This window comes from Erythrolamprus reginae, chromosome 11, assembly GCF_031021105.1.
Source record: "Erythrolamprus reginae isolate rEryReg1 chromosome 11, rEryReg1.hap1, whole genome shotgun sequence".
Lineage (NCBI taxonomy): Eukaryota > Metazoa > Chordata > Lepidosauria > Squamata > Dipsadidae > Erythrolamprus > Erythrolamprus reginae.
The window spans coordinates 36,616,479-36,636,310 of record NC_091960.1 but is presented as its reverse complement, the minus strand read 5'-3'; the positions used below and the strand labels follow the sequence as shown (position 1 = coordinate 36,636,310).

At 44.4% G+C, this 19,832-nt stretch overlaps 1 protein-coding gene across 1 annotated transcript; it reads right to left on the bottom strand.

The window, feature by feature from the left end:
- Positions 1 to 664: 664 nt before the first annotated feature.
- TMEM39B (transmembrane protein 39B) lies at positions 665 to 19,647 on the bottom strand. Its single transcript, XM_070763788.1, has 9 exons — positions 19,445 to 19,647; positions 16,664 to 16,850; positions 14,680 to 14,899; positions 12,654 to 12,746; positions 10,658 to 10,812; positions 8,425 to 8,761; positions 5,988 to 6,175; positions 4,389 to 4,509; positions 665 to 1,165 (listed from the first exon to the last, which is right to left on the bottom strand). The coding sequence occupies exons 2-9, from the start codon at positions 16,789 to 16,791 to the stop codon at positions 929 to 931; spliced, it is 1,479 nt and encodes a 492-aa protein (XP_070619889.1). The 5' UTR covers positions 16,792 to 16,850; positions 19,445 to 19,647; the 3' UTR covers positions 665 to 928.
- Between the last annotated feature and the right edge of the window lie 185 nt (positions 19,648 to 19,832).

Sequence of the window (19,832 nt, the reverse complement as noted above, 5' to 3'; positions counted from 1 at the left end):
TCAAGCAGCTGCTACTCAGGAAACGCTACCCAATCCCTGAAGAGTGTGCACGTGGCTTTTGTTACATTTGCATCCCTTGTGGTTTTATAAAAGCGTTTTGTCACATTTATTAGTCGGAAAAGAGGCTGCCCAATTCCGAGGGTCGTATGCCTCCCTCTCCCCCACTCTCCCATCCCTCCCACCCCTCTGAAATCACTTCAGGGCTTTCCCTTCCTCCTCCTGCAGCGGTGTTTCTCCCCCTTGGCTGCCAGGGGGACTTCAACTCCCAGAATTCCCCAGCCAGACAGGAGGAATTCTGGGAGCTGAAGTTCACACGTTTTAAAGCTGGCAAAGCTCAGAGACACTGCTCCACTGTCTACTCAGGATGTACAAAAGTACACAATCTTAAAAACTCTTACCTGCTGTAAAGATGTACAGTACCACCTGCCATCCAGAACCTGCAGCCCTGGGCTGTTTTCTATGGGGGAGAGAGCAGAGTTTTCTATGGGGGCGAGAGCAGGACTGCAGTTCGGATTACAGACCTTATGGGTTTTTTTTTTCTAATTCTTACAAATGCAGCCACCCCCAACAAGCCCCCGGGCAGCCCAGGACACCAGCAAGAAGCACTCGTAAGACCGGGTGGTTGTCACAGCTCTTACTGCTCCACAAAGCAGGCCGACAGAAATTGAGAGTATAAAAATAAGATATTTTCCTTACCAAAGCAAAACCAAACCAAAAGAAACGGTAAAAAAGACGTACAAAGCTCAGGGCCGGCCTGACGGCAGGGTTCTCGGGCCCCGTGCTCCAGCATGCTCCGTGACCCGGCGAGGGAACGCTCCTCCTGCAGGGCGGGTCAGGCAGCGGAAGGGCCCCTCCTCGGTGCAGTCTCCGGTGGCCCTGGAAAATGCCCGGAGCTGCTGCTGCCCCCGTTACCTTCGGCCACTTGCCCTCAGTTCAGCTTCAGGTCAGCCTCTCGGAGGGCAGAGTAGGAGTAGGCTTTGCCCAGCACCAGCCGGTCCCGTAGGAGTTTGAAGAAAGCATAGTAGTTGCTGAAGAGGATCAGGGCCAGCGAGATGGTCTGGTGCCACTTCTCAGAGACCACCAGCGAGTAGAGCTGATAGAAGATGACGGCCCCCTCGAGCAGCAGCAGGATGTTCAGGATCCGCAGGGGCTTGCTGAAAAAAAACTAGAGGGAAGAAAGGTTACAGTTAGAGTTTATTGGGTTTATATGCCGCCCCTCTCCGAAAACTCGGGGCGGCTAACAGCAATCATAGACAGTGTACAATAATAATCCAATACTAAAAGCAAATTAAAACCCCTTAATATAGAAAACCAAACACACATACAAACATACCATGCGTACCATTGTAACGGCCTAGGGGGAGAAGAAATCTTAATTCCCCCATGCCTGGCGGCAGAGGTGGGTTTTAAGTAGCTTGCGAAAGGCAAAGAGGGTGGGGGCAATTCTAATCTCTGGGGGGAACTGGTTCCAGAGGGTTGGGGCCGCCACAGAGAAGGCTCTTCCCCTGGGTCCCACCAAACGACATTGTTTAGTTGACGGGACCCGGAGAAGACCCACTCTGTGGGACCTAACTGGCCGCTGGGATTCGTGCGGCAGAAGGCGGTCCCTGAGGTTCCTTTGGCGGGACAGCCCACACTTCCTGGTGCCCACCCAAAGGTACAGTGATACCTCGTCTTACGAACCCCTCGTCATATGAACTTTTCGAGATACGAACCCCGGGGTTTAAGATTTTTTTTGCCTCTTCTTCTGAACTATTTCACCTTATGAACTGGGATGCCCTGCCTCCGGACTTCTGTTGCCAAGCGAAGGCTCCCCTCGCTGGGGAACCCCACCTCTGGACCTTCCCTCGCCAGCGAAGCACTCATTTTTGCGACGCTGGGATTCCCCTGCCCATGTTACACCAACACTCCACAGCCTGCATTGGTTGCCGATCAATTTTCGGTCACAATTCAAAGTGTTGGTTATGACCTATAAAGCCCTTCATGGCACCGGACCAGAATATCTCCGGGACCGCCTTCTGCTGCACGAATCCCAGCAACCGGTTAGGTCCCACAGAGTTGGCCTTCTCCGGGTCCCATCGGCTAAGCAATGTCGTTTGGCAGGACCCAGGGGAAGAGCCTTCTCTGTGGCGGCCCCGGCCCTCTGGAACCAGCTGCCCCCCAGATATCAGAGTTGCCCCCAACCTCCTTGCCTTTCGCAAACTCCTTAAAACCCACCTCTGTCGTCAGGCATGGTGGAACTGAAGTGTTTCCCTTCCCCCTAGGCTTATAGAATTTATACATGGCATGCTTGTATGTATGGGTGGTTCTTTAAATTGGGGTTTTTAAGATTATTTTTAATATTAGATTTGTTTACATTGTCTTTTTATATTGTTGTTAGCCGCCCTGAGTGTTCGGAGAGGGGCGGCATACAAATCTAATAAGTAAGTAAGTAAGTAAGTAAGTAAGTAAGTAAACAAACAAACAAACAAACAAACAAACAAACGTGGAAGTCCTGAGGTGGGGTTTCCCATGGAGGGGAGCCTCAGGGGAATCCCAGCAGCGCAAAAAATGGGCGCTTTGGCTGGCAAAAGGAGTGAATTTTGGCCTTGCACGCATTAATTGGTTTTCCATTGATTCCTATGGGAAACATTGCTTTATCTTACAAACTTTTAACCTTATGAACCTTGTCCTGGAACCAATTAAGTTCGTAAGATGAGGTATCACTGCACTGTGGATGTCCCCAATCCAAGCACCAGAGTAAAATTATATTATTTAACATTCACTTTTTTCTTACTTTATTTATACCCCTCCGTTTTTCTCTGGTGAGCATTCAAAGCGACTAATCTAACCAAAACAGAATCTAAAACGTTAAACGTTCAGAGTAAATAACTCAAACTCTTCTACCTGAGTCTTCGGAGAAGGGCAGCACATAAGACCAATTAATAAAATAAACCTTCATCAGATCTTTTGCTATTCTCACCTTTTGCTACTCTCATAAAATTGCAAAAGGGAAATGGAACTTTGGGGGAAATGGAACCCTTAAAAATACAAATTATTTTTTATTTAAGCAGTGCTGTGTTACTCTCTTGGCTGTCAGGGTGAGGCATAAAAACTGTGGGTGACAATACAGGAAAAGGGCCCAAAGGAGAACGGTCCTGGAGAAGGAGATAGTGGTAGTGGCCAACAGAGGAATACGAAGGTGCGTTCTAAGTTATGGGCAACTGTGTTTACTGACAGGGCCTTTTCTTGCCTGTGGTTTTCAGATCAGCTACAAGAATCCAGAAAAAAAGGTTTACTGATACAACCAGTATTTTTTCAACACAACATGCAGATATAAGACAGCCTTCACTTTCACAAAGAATGGCCCTGGAACTCCCAATTCTTAAGAACTCTCTGTTGTTAACAGTGGCATCTTTAGCTCTGTGATCTGGGCTTCTCTTTCAATTAGAAAGTTCCAGCCCAGCCTTCCTGGTGTTGGCAGAATTAAGTTCCCCATTTTCTCTTCTTTGGGTAAAGGATGAAATTCGTGGCATGCTTTTAAATTAATGTTCAAGCCTCAGGATTGAAAAACACCCTAAAATGAATAGTAAAAGAAGGAACAGAGCCTATAGGAAATTCCCAGTAACAGTCTTCCTGCCTGGAATGCCAATGAAAAAAACACCATCCTCTGATCATGGACGGCTCAGAGACCTAGAGGCGAACGCTGCCTCTGCAACACTCAACCACAATCCTTTGGGTTATAGGCTAAGCAAAATGGGGCCAGGTTAACTCCTGGTTGGAAGACCAGCAGGAAATCCCAGGGCTTGTAGGGTGCTTAAAAGGAAAAAAGAAACATATATATGGCATCGGACCAGAATATCTCCGGGACCGCCTTCTGCCGCACGAATCCCAGCGACCAGCCTTTTCCGGGTCCCGTCGACTAAACAATGTCATCTGGCGAGACCCAGGGACAGAGCCTTCTCTGTGGTGGCCCTGACCCTCTGGAACCAGCTCCCCCCGGTGATTAGCATTGCCCCCACCCTCCTTGCATTTCGTAAACTTCTTAAAACCCAGCTCTGCCATCAGGCATGGGGGAATTGAGACATCTCCCCCTGGTCTATATAATTTATGCATGGTATGTTTGTGTGTATGTCTTGTTTTGAAATAATGGGGGTTTTAGATATTTTAAATATTAAGATTTGTTACTGTACATTGTTTTTTACTATTGCTGTGAGCCGCCCCGAGTCTACGGAGAGGGGCGGCATACAAATCTAAGAAATGAAATGAAAATGAAATTTAAAAAAAAAGCCCTTAGCAAACCACTGGCTACACTCATGTGCTCCCTGGAGACCAAGCCAATGTGGAGGAAGGGAAGGACAAAATGGCAGCCACCCACGGTCAACGCTGGAACAAGGAGAGCAGCTTACGTGAAAGCGGAAGTGGGAGACATCCGAAGGCACTGCCACGTTGGAGTGGCCCACCGCTTTGTAGACGTTTTTGCTGTGTTTCACGAGCACCCCCTGGGGCCACAGACATTCGTCCGTCCACCTGAAAAATATATTCAACAGGCATTGGGTGGGTGAAGACGCAACTGGGCCTTTCCCAGCTACTAATCATCCCCTTTGGTGGCACTGGCTGGGGAAGGACAGAGGGCTGCCAAGCAGCACAAGGCTTGTTTTCTTACTGTTTTACATTAAAAAGGAATATATATATATGTTGTGCTTAGCTCTGGCCCAGCTCCTGCCCCAAGGACTGTGGATGTGGGGGAGACATCCACATGCCGCAGGCCTGTTTTGCCCCCGGTGGAATCTGCTGTGGAAGGCTCCTCTGACCAAGAGGACATGAGTGACAGGGAGGAGGAGAGTGGGGCAGACAGCTCAGAAGGAGATCAATTATCTCTCTCCTCCTTGGATTCAGAACAAGAGTTAATGATACAGCCACGCATGCGGAGAGCGATGCATAGGCAGCAACAACTGAGAGATTATTATCAAAGAAAATGAGGCCACCTGTGGTTGGGTGGGGCTGTGGTCATTAGTGAGGCTGCTATAAAGAGCAGCCTGTGGGTTTGGCCATTGTGGAGGATTATCTGATCGTTGTGTTTCGTGACTGCTTTACTGACTTTGACCTTTTGTGTGCTGATTTTTCCCACTTTGAAACTAAACCAGAGCAAAGTGTGTTTCACTTTGTGCAAGAAGAAGGACTGTGAATTGCCTCACAGCTGCAAGATAAGTATCACAGAACTGATAAGGGACTTGTACAAATTACCAGGTTGTTTGGAGACAAGTGCTCTTTGCTATACCAAAAGATGGCTTGGTTTAAGTGAATTTTCATTATAAAGAGCATTGTTTTGAATTTTCAAACATGTGTGTGTCTGAAATTTGTATCTGTGAATTTTTGGGAGGAGTCTACCAGAGAGCCCGACAGAAAAAGTCATAAGTCCCTTTTGTTCATTTTAACTTTGAATTGTTGCTAAATGGACTGTTGTAAGTCAAGGATCATGATTTACAATCATCATGATTTTTCGCCGTGATGGGCAGAGGTTCTATAATGGTCATAAATTGAGGATGACTTATACAGTGGCACCTCTACCTAAGAATGCCTCTACTTAAGAACTTTTCTAGATAAGAACCGTGTGTTCAAGATTTTTTGCCTCTTCTTAAGAACCCCAGGAAATTTGAGAGTGACACGAAGGCCCGGGCAGTTTCCTGCCATTCCCCCCTGGGTTTCTCTTTCTGGCCTTTATGCCAGCTAGTGAGGCCCCAAGTAGCATTTAGCATTTTAGGACTTTTAAAAATGCTTAAAAGAGAGACTCTAGATTAGACCAAACTTCAGACACACGTTACTTTTTCCTTCCATTACTGCTTAATGTGGCATTTGGTACCTCCAGGCTGCAACTGCCAATTCTGAGAATTGGGAACCCTTGACCTCTGAGGGGACAATTGAGGAAAGCTGCTTCGTACATCCTGGGTTTCTGACTGCCTAAAAGGACAGAAAAATTGATTTTTGGAAAGACAGAGGCCACTCACTGATGCTGCAGCACGTTGGAGCAAAGAGACGGGTCGACTTTCTGCCAGCAGCCCAGATGTGCGGCAGCTTTATGTAGGAGGTCGCAGTAGCGGGCAGGCAGAAGGTGCTGCATGAGGATGACGGATGTGCTGATGGAGACCAGCAGGAACAATTCACAAGACCACTGCTTGTCGTAATACTGCGTGCTCTGGAAAAAGCAAGGGGGGGGATCAGGAACAAACAGGGGGGCAAATGAGGTCTATAGCCCTATAGACTTTCCAAACTAGACCTGCATTTTCCCTAAATATCCTGGTCATCCAAGGAAGAGCTCTTTGATGAGTGGGAAACATAAATTATTTGTGGAAGTCTACAGCACTGGGATTAGAAACATAGAAACATAGAAGTCTGACGGCAGAAAAAGACCTCCTGGTCCATCTAGTCTGCCCTTATACTATTTCCTGTATTTCATCTTAGGATGGATATATGTTTATCCCAGGCATGTTTACATTCAGTTCCTGTGGATTTATCTACCACATCTGCTGGAAGTTTGTTCCAAGGATCTACTACTCTTACAGTCAAATAATATTTCCTCATGTTGCTTTTGATCTTTCCCCCAACTAACTTCAGATTGTGTCCCCTTGTTCTTGTGTTCACTTTCCTATTAAAAACACTTCCCTCCTGGACCTTATTTAACCCTTTAATATATTTAAATGTTTCGATCATGTCCCCCCTTTTCCTTCTGTCCTCCAGACTATACAGATTGAGTTCATTAAGTCTTGGTCCAGCAAAGCTGTCTTAACTTCCAAAGTTCTTCATTACATGGTGATTCTGGAGACCAGAATAGCTCAAATATGTTTGATCTTAAAGTCTGATCTGGAGGATGACTTCGAAATAGGTTTATAAATAAAACTACAAAAGCATTTACTGTATGGTAAAATGTGATAATATATGTGAACCGTCTCAAACTTTGGCTCTATAACGAGACTGTCCAAATTTGGCACCTTTAAGACTATGGACCTCTAACGGGTGGAGTTGGTCCACAAGCCCTGAAATTTCCAAGATTGGATACCCCTGTTCTAAAACAATAAACAAATCTGTACAACTTTACCCATGGCACAAAACTGTTGAACTAACTTTCAATAATGGTGCGTTTGAGCAAGACATAAAACCTGACATTCTTTCCATGACTGGGTCATAACAGAAACATAGAAGTCTGATGGCAGAAAAAGACCTCATGGTCCATCTAGTCTGCCCTTATACTATTTCCTGTATTTTATCTTAGGATGGGTATATGTTTATCCCAGGCATGTTTCAATTCAGTTCCTGTGGATTTACCACGTCTGCTGGAAGTTTGTTCCAAGGATCTACTACTCTTTCAGTGAAATAATATTTTCTCACGTTGCTTTTGATCTTTCCCCCAACTAACTTCAGATTGTGCCCCCTTGTTCTTGTGTTCACTTTCCTATTAAAAACACTTCCCTCCTGAACCTTATTTAACCCTTTAACATATTTAAATGTTTCGATCATGTCCCCCCTTTTCCTTCTGTCCTCCAGACTATACAGATTGAGTTCATTGAGTCTTTCCTGATACGTTTTATGCTTAAGACCTTCCACCATTCTTTTAGCCCATCTTTGGACCCCTTCAATTTTGTCAATATCTTTTTGTAGGTGAGGTCTCCAGAACTGGACACAGTACTCCAAATGTGGTCTCACCAGCGCTCTATATAAGCGGGATCATAATACCATAATGTCAACCCATATCTGAGATCCCCAAATTTATGGTGCTGAAGCAAAACAGAACAGGATAAAACCTCCTGATTCTGAACACAGAAGAGACCAGTAACTCCCAGAAGAAAATGACAGAGTATTTATGGGGCAGAGTACATGAGATTAGGTTAATTATATAAATACAGTGTTTCCTCGATTTTCGCGGGTTTGAACTTTGCAAAAAGTCTATACCATGGTTTTTCAAAAATATTAATTAAAAAAATTCTTCACTGTTTTTTCCCCTATACCACGGTTTTTCCCACCCGATGATGTCATATGTCATTGCCAAACGTTCGTCCGCCTTTAATAAATATTTTTTAAAATAAACATTAATAAATAAACATGGTGAGTAATAATCTAAATGGTTTCTAAGGGAATGGGAAATTGCAATTTAGGAGTTTAAAGTGTGAAGGGAAGGCTTGTGATACTGTTCATAGCCAAAAATAGTGTATTTACTTCCGCATCTCTACTTCGCGGAAATTCGACTTTCGCGGGCAGTCTCGGAACGCATCCACCGCGAAAATTGAGGGAACACTGTATATCAAAATAGGCTCATTTCTGAAAGGGCCTATTACCTTTTATGTAATAGGTAATTCCTTTTTGGAATTGGCCTAACCTTGACCGAGGGGTCTGCCCTCTCCTCTCCACAAGTGAATTGTCACGCAGGAGCCCCAGTCCACAACTACCTACCTTCACAAACCACACTGGTACAAAGGCCACATAATAGGCACTGAGCATGGAGCTTAGCAGCACCTCCTTCATGCGCCAATTGAAGTCCACTTTCAGATACTCCACTTCATTGCGGATGAGATCCGGGGAGAGGCAGCAGGCATGGGTGGGCATAGTCTCCATGCTGTAGAGCTGCCGGGTGTGTTGCTTCCAGGTCTCCTTGAGGACGGAGAGGTAGTCCTTTCCCTGCAAGCTGACCTCCGCTGTGTCGCGAGGGCCGATGCTGGCCACAGGAGAGAAGAAGCCGCTCTTACGAAAATCGCAGTTGAGTTGCAGGAAGGGGATGTACATGCCAAACCTTGGAAGAGGAGGACAAGGCTCAAGTAACTTTTATGAAGTTATATTCACCACCCATCTCGCTTTCCAAACACCAAGCAGCTTATAATCTAACTGGTATTCGTTTGAGAGTTCTCATGGAAACTAACATGAATCTGCTCCTCCACTAACAAGACTGTAGAACAAGTCGACTGGGAGGTGGCCTGCTTAAGACAACTGGACACAAGAATAGTTTTCCCCCAAACGCCATCACTCTACTAATTTTGTTCCTGCATGAGTCTGGGAGCCTTGCTGCAAGGTATTTGTACAGTGCTCTGTGTATTTAAGAACTATTTATTTTAGGAAAAGGGTTTCAACAGTTGCAACATCTTCCCCCCTTTGTGGCCAGTGGCCCTTATATATAACAACCTGGTCTGTTGCTCCTCTGGTAATGTCAACCCTTCAAGGTAGACCCAACTAGAAAACTTTGTCATGTGACTTCCTAGCCTGGTCTAACTCAAAGGACTAACAGCTGCCATCTAGACACAAGAACAGTTTTTCCCCGAATGTCATCCCTCTGCTAAACAAATAATTCCCTCAACACTGTCAAACTATTTACTATGTCTGCAGTTCTATTTCTACTAGTTTTTTCTCATCATTCCTATCATCCTTTTCCTCCCACTTAGGACTGTATGACTGTAACTTGTTGCTTGTACCCTAAGATTTTTATTAACATTGTTTCTTCATTGCTTATTTGACCCCTATGACAACCATTAAGTGTCGTACCACATGATTCTTGACAAATGTATATTTTTCTTTTATGTACGCTGAGAGCATCTGCACCAAGACAAATTCCTTGTGTGTCCAATCACACTTGGCCAATAAAATTCTATTCTATTCTATTCTATTCTAATGTCAAGAGTTTAAAGTAATTTAAAGAAATTACCAGTAACATAGCGCAATGCTTATTCTGGCGTAGATAGAATAATTTATTAAAATACAGTCATCAAATATCCAGAAGAGGGCAATTATGTCATTACTGGCCACTGACCAAAACGACTGGAGAAGTAATTGAAACCCAAAACCATTTGGACGCTTCATTCTTTAACACAGCATCCAGGACAGGAATTTCTATCACTAAGCGATGCAGACATAAACGGTGACATCACGTGACAGCAGGTCCAGCACTTCCTGGTTGCTGTGCTTAAGGGAATCCAGAGTAAACATTAAGCGAGGATGTCACTTGGCCATCATTTGTGACCTCCTCTGTCTGCTTTCCCACTGAATTTTAATCTTGCCTTAGACATGAAAGCTGACTGAGTTACTTTGAGCCAATCATTCTCTCTCTCAGCCCAACTCAGCTGACACTGGAGGAGGAAGGAGTATTGTCTGCATTGGTTGCCGATCAGTTTCCGGTCCCAATTAAAAGTGTTGGTGGTCATGACCTATAAAGCCCTTCATGGCACCGGACCAGAATATCTCCGGGACCGCCTTCTGCCGCACGAATCCCAGCGACCGGTTAGGTCCCACAGAGTTGGCCTTCTCCGGGTCCCGTCGACTAAACAATGTCATTTGGCGGGACCCAGGAGTAGAGCCTTCTCTGTGGCGGCCCCGACCCTTTGGAACCAACTCCCCCCAGATATCAAAGTTGCCCCCACCCTCCTTGCCTTTCGCAAGCTCCTTAAAACCCACCTCTGTCGTCAGGCATGGGGGAATTGAGACTTTCCCTCCCCTTGCCTTATAAAATTTATGCATGGTATGTCTGTATGTATGATTGGTTTCTTAAATTGGGGTTTTTAAATTAACTTAAATATTAGATTTGTTTATATTGTCTTATTGTTGTTGTTAGCCGCCCCGAGTCTACGGAGAGCGGCGGCATACAAATCTGATAAATAAATACATAAATAGTGTGTGTTCACCACCTTGAGTTGGTACTTACGGATAACAAAGGAACAAGAGGTTGAGGAGCGAGTAGGACCTGAAGAGGTGGATAATAGACTGGCACAGGCTCCAGCCTGCACCAGTTAGGACAGCAAAGCGCATCGTGACAAGGAAGATGGAGCGTGGCAGAGAGACCTTCCCCGTATGAGAAGCCTAAAGGAACAACAACAAAAACAACAGAATAGGACAACTTCTGGTTAGGAGGGGAATGAATAATTCTAGATGTTGATTTGATTTTTGAGGGACTGTAACTCTTAGGTCTATGCCCACTCAATTTATAAGGACTTAGATTTGAATAAACATGCTTGGGATTGCAAAATATGAGGCAAATTACCTGGATGGTGTGTGTGTGTGGGTGTGTGTCAGAAACCCCATCATCCTTGGAAAGAAAATGGATGGATTACGTATGTCTCTGAGGCGGTCCCCAGACTGGAGCTGCCAGCAGGATCTTGGTCCGTTTTCCTTGATGGGGGTGGGTGGCAAAGGACAGAAATAGGCCTATTTTGCCTCCTCCTACTCTTAGTTCTGTATCCTTTGTGTGTAGGATTCTATCACCAAAGTGGCTTCTGATGGTCTTCAGGAGCTAAATCTAGTTTCACTGGTAGGCAGTTATTATTATTATTATTATTATTAATTGGATTTGTATGCTGCCCCTCTCCGTAGACTCGGGGCGGCTAACAACTATAAAAAACAACATGTAACAATCCAATTAATAAAACAACTAAAAACCCTTATTATAAAACCAAACATACAGTTGTGCCCAAAAATATTCTCAAGGGAGATAATCCACTGAATGTCTACAGCAGTGTTTCTCAACCTTGACCATTTGAAGATGTGTGGACTTCAACTCCCAGAATTCCCCAGCCAGGGGAATTCTGGGAGTTGAAGTCCGCACATCTTCAAATGGTCAAGGTTGAGAAACACTGGTCTACAGTTAGTCCTCGATTTAGGACTGTAACTGAATCTGGAATTATGGTCATAACTCATGGCAGTCATTATGTGACTGCATCCAATTTTAAAACATTTTTGTGGTGGTTGTTTAGTGGACACCCTGATCATTGAATAAATCCATTTTATCCAATAAGCTTTTTTTTTTGGGGGGGGGGGGGGGTTTGGTTGGAAGTAAACACCAGAAACTGGCAAAAAATGCTGAAAATTACATTCATGTGATGAGACGCTGCAAACAGCGGTAGATGTGAGCCAGTTACCAAGAATCAAAAATGTGATTGTGTGATCATAGGGTTTTGTGTATGGCCATTAAAAATTCTGCATGGGACCGATGGTATAATTGGCTACAACAATATAAATACATTAAAAAGTAAAAGAAGTGAACAAATAATTGATCCAAAAAGAAATATCATTATATTTCAGATAAGAGGAATAGTAAACACCTCGGTCAATGACTATCCGACAGCTGCAAAATGTAAATATAGCAAAAACATGTATAAATTCTTGATAGTATTTGGAAAGTCGCAAACCAGCAGTCAACAGTATAGCTGACACATTTTGTTGTTTATGTCTATGTGAAATGTTTTGTCAGTCTTTGCTTGTCTTGCTATTATGTTGTTTCTTCTTTTCTTACAATACGTTGCTATTTTTTTCTTTGTTGTTTTTAACGTATTTAATCAATAAAAACTATTTTTTAAAAAAGAAATTCTGGAACTGGGCTTAAGTATCTTTTCGGAGAGCTTGTTGTAACTCTGAATGGTTGCTAAGTGACTAGTTATTAAACAAGGGCTCCTGTTCCCTTCTCTACCAACAGCAGTTTACAAGGAAGCAAGAACAGGAGAACATTTTTTTTTCCAGATGTGCTTGACAGTTTATTATGGGATGGAGGCAACACTTTCTTGCCACTGCCAGGCATTTTGTGGAAGGCTCCTGGAACTAGGGAAAGCTACTGAGGGCAGAGTTGCTGTTCACATAGTAAGCAGCAGCCAAAGCATAATCTGCAGCAGTGATTTCCCACATCTGTGACCCAAGTGCAACAACTTTACCTCCTTCACCTCCTTCACAATAGCAATGATCAACCTTCTTGCCAGGACAATAGTGGTCACTGCCAGGACATTGAAATCAATGAGATGAAAATTCTGCAAGAAGGAAAGACAAGACTGTGGTTAATCTAGGAACAGCAATCTTAACAAATACCAACACACAATGAGAGTTCTCTGAGTCTCTTAGGAAAAATAGCAAAATAAAGCTGTGCATATTTTATTTATTAATCAGATTTGTATGCCGCCCCTCTCCGCAGACTCGGGGCGGCTCACAGCAATAATAATACAATGTAAACAAATCTAATATTTAAGTTAATTTAAAAACCCCAATTTAGAAACCAATCATACATACTAGCATACCATGCATAAATTTTATAAGCCTAGGGGGAGGTGGGTTTTAAGGAGCTTACGAAAGGCTAGGAGGGTGGGGGCAACTCTGATATCTGGGGGGAGTTGGTTCCAAAGGGTCGGGGCCGCCACAGAGAAGGCTCTTCCCCTGGGTCCCACCAAACGACATTGTTTAGTATTGTTTAATATACAGGTAATCCTTGACTTATGTCCATAATTCGGTCAAGAATCTCTACTGCTAAGCAGGTGGTTATGAAGTGAATTATACCTGACTTTACAAGGTTTTTTGCCATGGTTATTTAGTGTATCATTGCTGTTGTTAAATGAATCACCTGGTCATTAAATGAAGCTGGTTCCCCCCATTGACTTCACTTGTCAGAAGCTGGCTGGGAATGTTGCAAAGGGCAATCACGTGTCTCTGGGGGACTGCAACAGCCATAAACAGATGCCGATTATCAAGCCCCCAAATTTCGATCATGTGGCTATGGGGCTGCTGCGACGCCGTAGGCTAGATGAGCACTTTTTTCAGTGTCACAGTTTTGAAAGTTTGCAAAGTAAAAGGTTGTAAGTTGAGGACTAACTGTATCTGTTTCTCTGAGTTATATTCAAAGAAAGTATTTGAAAAGACTGTCATATACTGTTATGTCCTTGCAGAAGCATAGCTCAACATGCCATTTTCCATATCTTTCGACGTATAAGACGCACTGGAGTATAAGACGCACCTTAGTTTGGGGGAAGGAAAACAAGGGGGAAAGGCCTCTGCCCCCCAGCAATTGGCCAAACAGCAAACAGCACAGATCATATACACCGTTTGCTATTTCTGTGCATGTGTTCCTGACCCATAGAAATATGTTTATGTTTATTAGATTTGTATGCCGCCCCTCTCCGTAGATTCAGGGCGGCTCACAACACAATAAAAACAGTTCATGACAAATCTAATAATTTACATTTTAAAATATTTTAAAAAACCCATTATTAAGCAGACATACATACAAACATACCATACATAAATTGTATAGGCCCGGGGGAAATATCTCAGTTCCCCCATGCCTGACGACAAAGGTGAGTTTTGAAGAGTTTACGAAAGGCAAGGAGGGTAGGGGCAGTTCTAATCTCTGGAGGGAGCTGGTTCCAGAGAGTCGGGGCCGCCACAGAGAAGGCTCTTCTCCTGGGGCCTGCCAACGACATTGTTTAGTTGACGGGACCCGGAGAAGGCCCACTCTGTGGGACCTAATCGGTCGTTGGGATTCATGCGGCAGAAGGTGGTCTCGGAGATATTCTGGTCCGATGCCATGAAGGGCTTTAAAGGTCATAACCAACACTTTGAATTGTGACCGGAAACTGATCGGCAACCAGTGCAGACTGCGGAGTGTCGGTGTAACATGGGCATATTTGGGGAAGCCCATGATTGCTCTCGCAGCTGCATTCTGCATGACCTGAAGTTTCCGAACACTTTTCAAAGGTCGCCCCATGTACAGAGCGTTACAGTAGTCGAGCCTCGAGGTGATGAGGGCAGGAGTGACTGTGAGCAGTGACTCCCGATCCAGATAGGGCCGCAACTTACCGAAGCAGTATATAAGTCTAAATGCTATTGGTAATCTTAAGGCAGCAGTATTTTTTCTAGTTGTACAATTGTGACACTTAAGACCTTGCAAACAGCAATCCGATATAAAATACTCACCAAAGAAGTATGGGAGGGCGGGTGAGATGGTGGGTACCACCACACTGTTTTGTAGATGTTTATGTAGTGGACAAAGAGAGCAATGAGATGACAGAAGAAGAGCTGGAGTTCAAACAAGATGCTCCTCTCAATGGGTAGTTCTGGGATCTTGCAATGCTGGAGGGGAACCACTGTTTGGGTCGCCAAAGGAGGGCTGGAAAGACCTGTCCCTGAACCACTCCTGGAAGAGGAAAACAGAACATGTTGACTCAAAAAAGAGATTTGTACACATTCATGTGCCTTGCTCTGGAGGGGATAATTCCCAATGACCCAATTGATAAGTGAACACTACATGATCAGTTTAAGCCAAGTTTATTTGAACAGCAGGATGGGGTAACAAACAATATTTACCTTGAAGGATACAAATAAACTGCATAATGTGGAGTTTATATCAAATGCCATTCTTATTGGTAACATGGATTAATTTTCTGCTTACAGTGAGACTAGAGTTAATAAAGTGGAGGTTTGCACAAGTCAAACTTTGTGGTTGTTACTTCCTGTTTTGAAATATTTCTGAGCAAGCGTCTGTAATTGATTAGAGAGGGTTATATGCATTCAGGACTTTGGTAATTTTCTGGTCTCTATTTTATGTACTTATTCAACTTCTAGAAATGTAATTTGGCTTTTCAGGTGGTCTTTGACTTGTGACAATTCAGCCCAAAATTTCTGTTGCTAAGTGAGAAATTTGTTAAGCGAGTTTTGTCCCATTTTAAGACCTTTCTTACCAAAGTTGTTAAGTGAATCACTGCAATTAAGTTATTAACTTGGTTTTTAGGTGAACCAGGATTCCTCCTCGATCTTGTCAGAAGATGGCAAAAGGAGATCACTTGACCCTGGGACACTGCAACCATCAGACATATGAGCTGGTTGCCAAGTGACCAGATTCTAATCAAGTGGACCATGGGGACGTTGCAATGATTTTTTAAAAAGTCATAAGCCACCTTTTTCAGTGCCACTGTAATGGTCACTAAATGAACTAGTCGAGGACTACAAATCTATTTTGCCCTGCTCCTTCTCCTATTTTTATTAGCATTCCCATGCCCAATCTGTTTCTTTCTTCATACCACTAGAATACCATGGAAACACCGTTTAAAACTATCATCCTCTCTTGCTATTCTTGATATAGGTTGACTCAGCCTTCCATCCTTCCGAGGTGGGTAAAATGAGGACCCGGATTGTGGGGGCAATAGCCTAGCTCTGTTAAAAAAGTGCTATTGCTAACATGTTGTAAGCCGCCCTGAGTCTAAGGAGAAGGGCGGCATAAAAATTGAATAAATAAATAAATAAATAAATAAATACTATTGAAATTCTAATTTTTTGAGTTTCACTTGTACATCATTTATATAGCGCCTGCTGTACATCTCAAGGCAGTACACAGAACAATTAAAACCAAGAGAACCAGCCCTAACTGAACAGTCAGAGCTCTCTAAGCAGATATATTTTAAGATAGTGTAGAAGCTAATATCAGGCCAATATTTAGCATCAGCATCTGGTCATTGATAATTTCCAAATCAAATTAAAGAGTGATTATTTTAAAGGCTAACATGAAAACAATGAATCATTGCACTAATCTTCCTTGGCTCATAACCATTGATCAGGATGTGATTACCAAAGAAAAACACTTTTTGTTACGGTTTTACATTCGTTTCAACAAGAACACTGCTCACCTTTGTAGCCTTAAAGTAGGAAAGGTTTTATTGCAAATCACCTTGGGAAGACTTCTTTTAAACTACAGTGTCAGAGTGTAACAATTTTTAGTCAAGCACTATGTAAATTAGGCAGGATTTACAATCACTGTAAGCTCACATCTACACACTCTCAAGATCTTGCTCCATACTCTTTATTTCCCAACAAAGTGAAATGTTTAAATGGGACTTCTTACTGGGCCTACTTTAGCTGGTTCATGACTCTGGAATTCATAGAACTTTCCGTAGAACAGCTGTACCTGGTACGTGAACGCACACTAGTGACTGAAGAAGTTGTGGAGTGGCTGGCACCACCAGGAGCTCCAGTTTCACAGAGAGGATTGCGGCAGTAGGATGTCCGGTTAGGTCCCCTTCTTCCCCCTGCCATAACCCCTGGCAATCAGAGGGGCAGCCGAGCTCCTCAAACGATTTCTTTGATTCTATGAACTGGAAATGAAAATGTTAGGCCTGCATTGTAGTAGCAATTCCTAGAATATCAGGAAAGCTCTGCATAGATTTACCATTTCAGGAAAAGCATCTCATGTGAGGCGTGGATGCAGAAATATAAAATCTACACATAAATATTTTAGCAATCTCTACAAGAACGATGACTGGAGCATGATAAAACCCTTCCTAAACTGCAGACACATCAATGTCAAAGTTAAAACTATAGATTTCCGGAAGCTCGTTTCATTAGCATATTTCACATATCTTTTTGCCATTTCTTAACCTGGAGGTCTGCTTCAACGGCTGACTAGGAAAAATGGAAAATATTATCTAACAATATGCTAAAGGTACCAAATTGTAGGAAGATGCAATGAGTTCTACTTATAATAATCCTAGAGTTGCTCCACACAAATACATACCGGTAGATACTCTAATGATTCAATATGATTAAATCTGTGCATCTATTTTGAGGAATCCTGTTCCAATTTTTGAACATTTTATCATTTCGGGAATATTTGCACATGGGCCTAGAAATAGCACTGCTGCATTTAAACATTCAAAACCGGTTTCTAAATATCTCATTTTCTGGGGCCACTTTCTCTCAAGTAGCCTGTTTTATATATAATGAAATTCTGAATGGAAGAAAATAATCTTATGTCACTATCTTGTGGGGGGAAATGGGGTACAAAACAGACTAAAACTATTTATAATAATTCATTCCAAAACACTTTAATCTCTATTTCACAAAATCAGGAACAACCCCCAATAGTGTATAACAGTGATGGGGAACCTATGGCATGGATCCGTAGGTGGCAGAGAGCCATATCTGCTGGCACCCAAGGTCATTGCCCTAACTCAGCATCAACCTGCACATGTGTGCCAGCCAGCTGATTTTTGGCTTGCACAGAGGCTCTGGGAAGTCATTTTTGGATCCAGAGAGCCTGTGGGGGATGGGGAGGGTGTTTTTAAGCCTCCCCCGGCTCCAGGGAAGCCTTTGGAGCCTGGGGAGGTGAAACACGAGCCTACTGGGCCCACCAGAGGTTGGGAAACAGGCCGTTTTTGGCCTCCAGAGGGGCAGGAAAAGCTGTTTTCACCCTTCCTAGGCATTGAATTATGGGTGCGGGCACTTGTGCATGCATGAAAGTGCACGCCCATGCTCTTTCAGCACCCAAGGAAAAAGGTTCACCATCACTGGTGTATAAGAATACACACCATGCAGCAGCATTTACAGCAGCGTTTTTCAAAATTGAGGAGTCCCAGAATTCCCCACAGGTGAATTGGCTGGAGAATTCTGGGAGTTGAAGTTCACATCTCTTAGTGGCCAAGTTTGAAAAAATGCAGGCTTAGAGTGTCCACAGTTAAATAGAGGAGGTAGGGAATGAACTTTGAGCAAAGATGCCGCGAAAAGAACTGTGGGAGAGAGCAGCCGGCCTTAAACCTGCAGTAACTCCTGGGGTAATGGAGCCATTTGTACAGGTAGTCCTTGACTTAGTTTGTTTAGTGATGTTCAAAGTTACAATGGCACTAAGAAAAGTGACTTATGACTTTGCAACCTTTGTAGCATCTTCATGATCATGTGTTCAAAATTGAGACTCTTAGGTTGCCAGCGCCCCAGTGTCATGTGGATCCCCTTCTGACAAGCAAGGTCAAAGCCAAATTCACTTAACAATCAGGTTACTAACTTATCAACTGCAGTGATTCGCTTAACTGTAGCAATAAAGGTCCTAAAACGGGGCAAAACTTACCTAAAAATTGTCTCACCACAAAAATGTGGGGCTCAATTGTGGTGGTTAAGTCAAGGACTACCTGCAAGGGCTTCCTGGTGAGTTGAGAGGCTCATAGGAGAGCGTGGGGTGATTTGGGGGAAGACCACATTAGGGATCTCATTAAACAATTCTGGAGTTGATTCCAGATTCCCTGTGGGATCAACTCCCCCCAGAGATTCACACCTTCCTGGCCTTTTGTAAGAATCTGAAAATGCACTTTTGCCCTCAGGCTTTATGGCCAATCAGACCCCCGTCTCTGCCCAGTGAAGGTGCCGGGTGTAGTAGTAGCCATGTGAATGTTTTGATTCTTAAATGTTTCGCTTTTTAAGATAATTTTTAACTGAATTATTTCTATTAATTTGTGTTTTATATATTGTATTTTTATTGAAATGTTGTAGGCCGCCCCGAGTCCACGGAGAGGGGCGGCATATGAGTCCAATGAGTAAATAAATAAAAAGCCCATTGGGTTTGAAGGGTTGAAGAATCACCGGGATGCGAGGAGGCAGAAACGTGAAGCTCATTCTCGCCCCCGGCGCGGCCCTCCCGTCGAGCCCCGCCATTTCCTGCCTTCAGCTCTCAAGCAAGGCCGCGGCCAGAGCCGTGGGCCTGTTCCGGCGCGACCCTCGTGCCTCGCGTGAGGAAGGAGCCGGGCGGACGAGGCGGAACGGGGGGGCGAAATGCCCACCCTTGTGCCGGAGGAGGCCGCTGCTACCGAAGCAGCAGCAACAGCCGGAGGTCGGAGAAACGCCAGGGCCCCCGCCTCCCCCAGTACGGAGCGCGGCCGAGGCGCCGCAGGAGCCCTAAAGCGGCCCGCCGCCTTCGCCTCACCCATCGCCAGCAGAATCCCTCAGCTCCGGCGGCCGCGGGAAACAAAATGGCGGGGGCGCGGCGCGCTCACGGCACTGGGAAGGGGACGGCGGCCGGCGAGAGACAAAAGGCCTGGCGCGCATCCCGGTGCAGCTTCGGAGGAAGGTGCGCGCGCAGTACGACCCCCCCCCCCCGGTACTCTTGATGGAATTCCAGCGCGTCCCGGGGCAATGGGAGCTGCGCCCAGATTAAAGGCACCGTTTTGCCTTCGAAGTCAAGGCGTTTTATGCGAACGCCGCCGCAAGGATTCTAGTCTAGACAAAGCGGCGCTCCTAATGCACCAGTTGGGCAGGTGCAATGACCCGCCCGGAGCTTGGAACCCTGCAGTGTCGGATGGGAGACCACCATT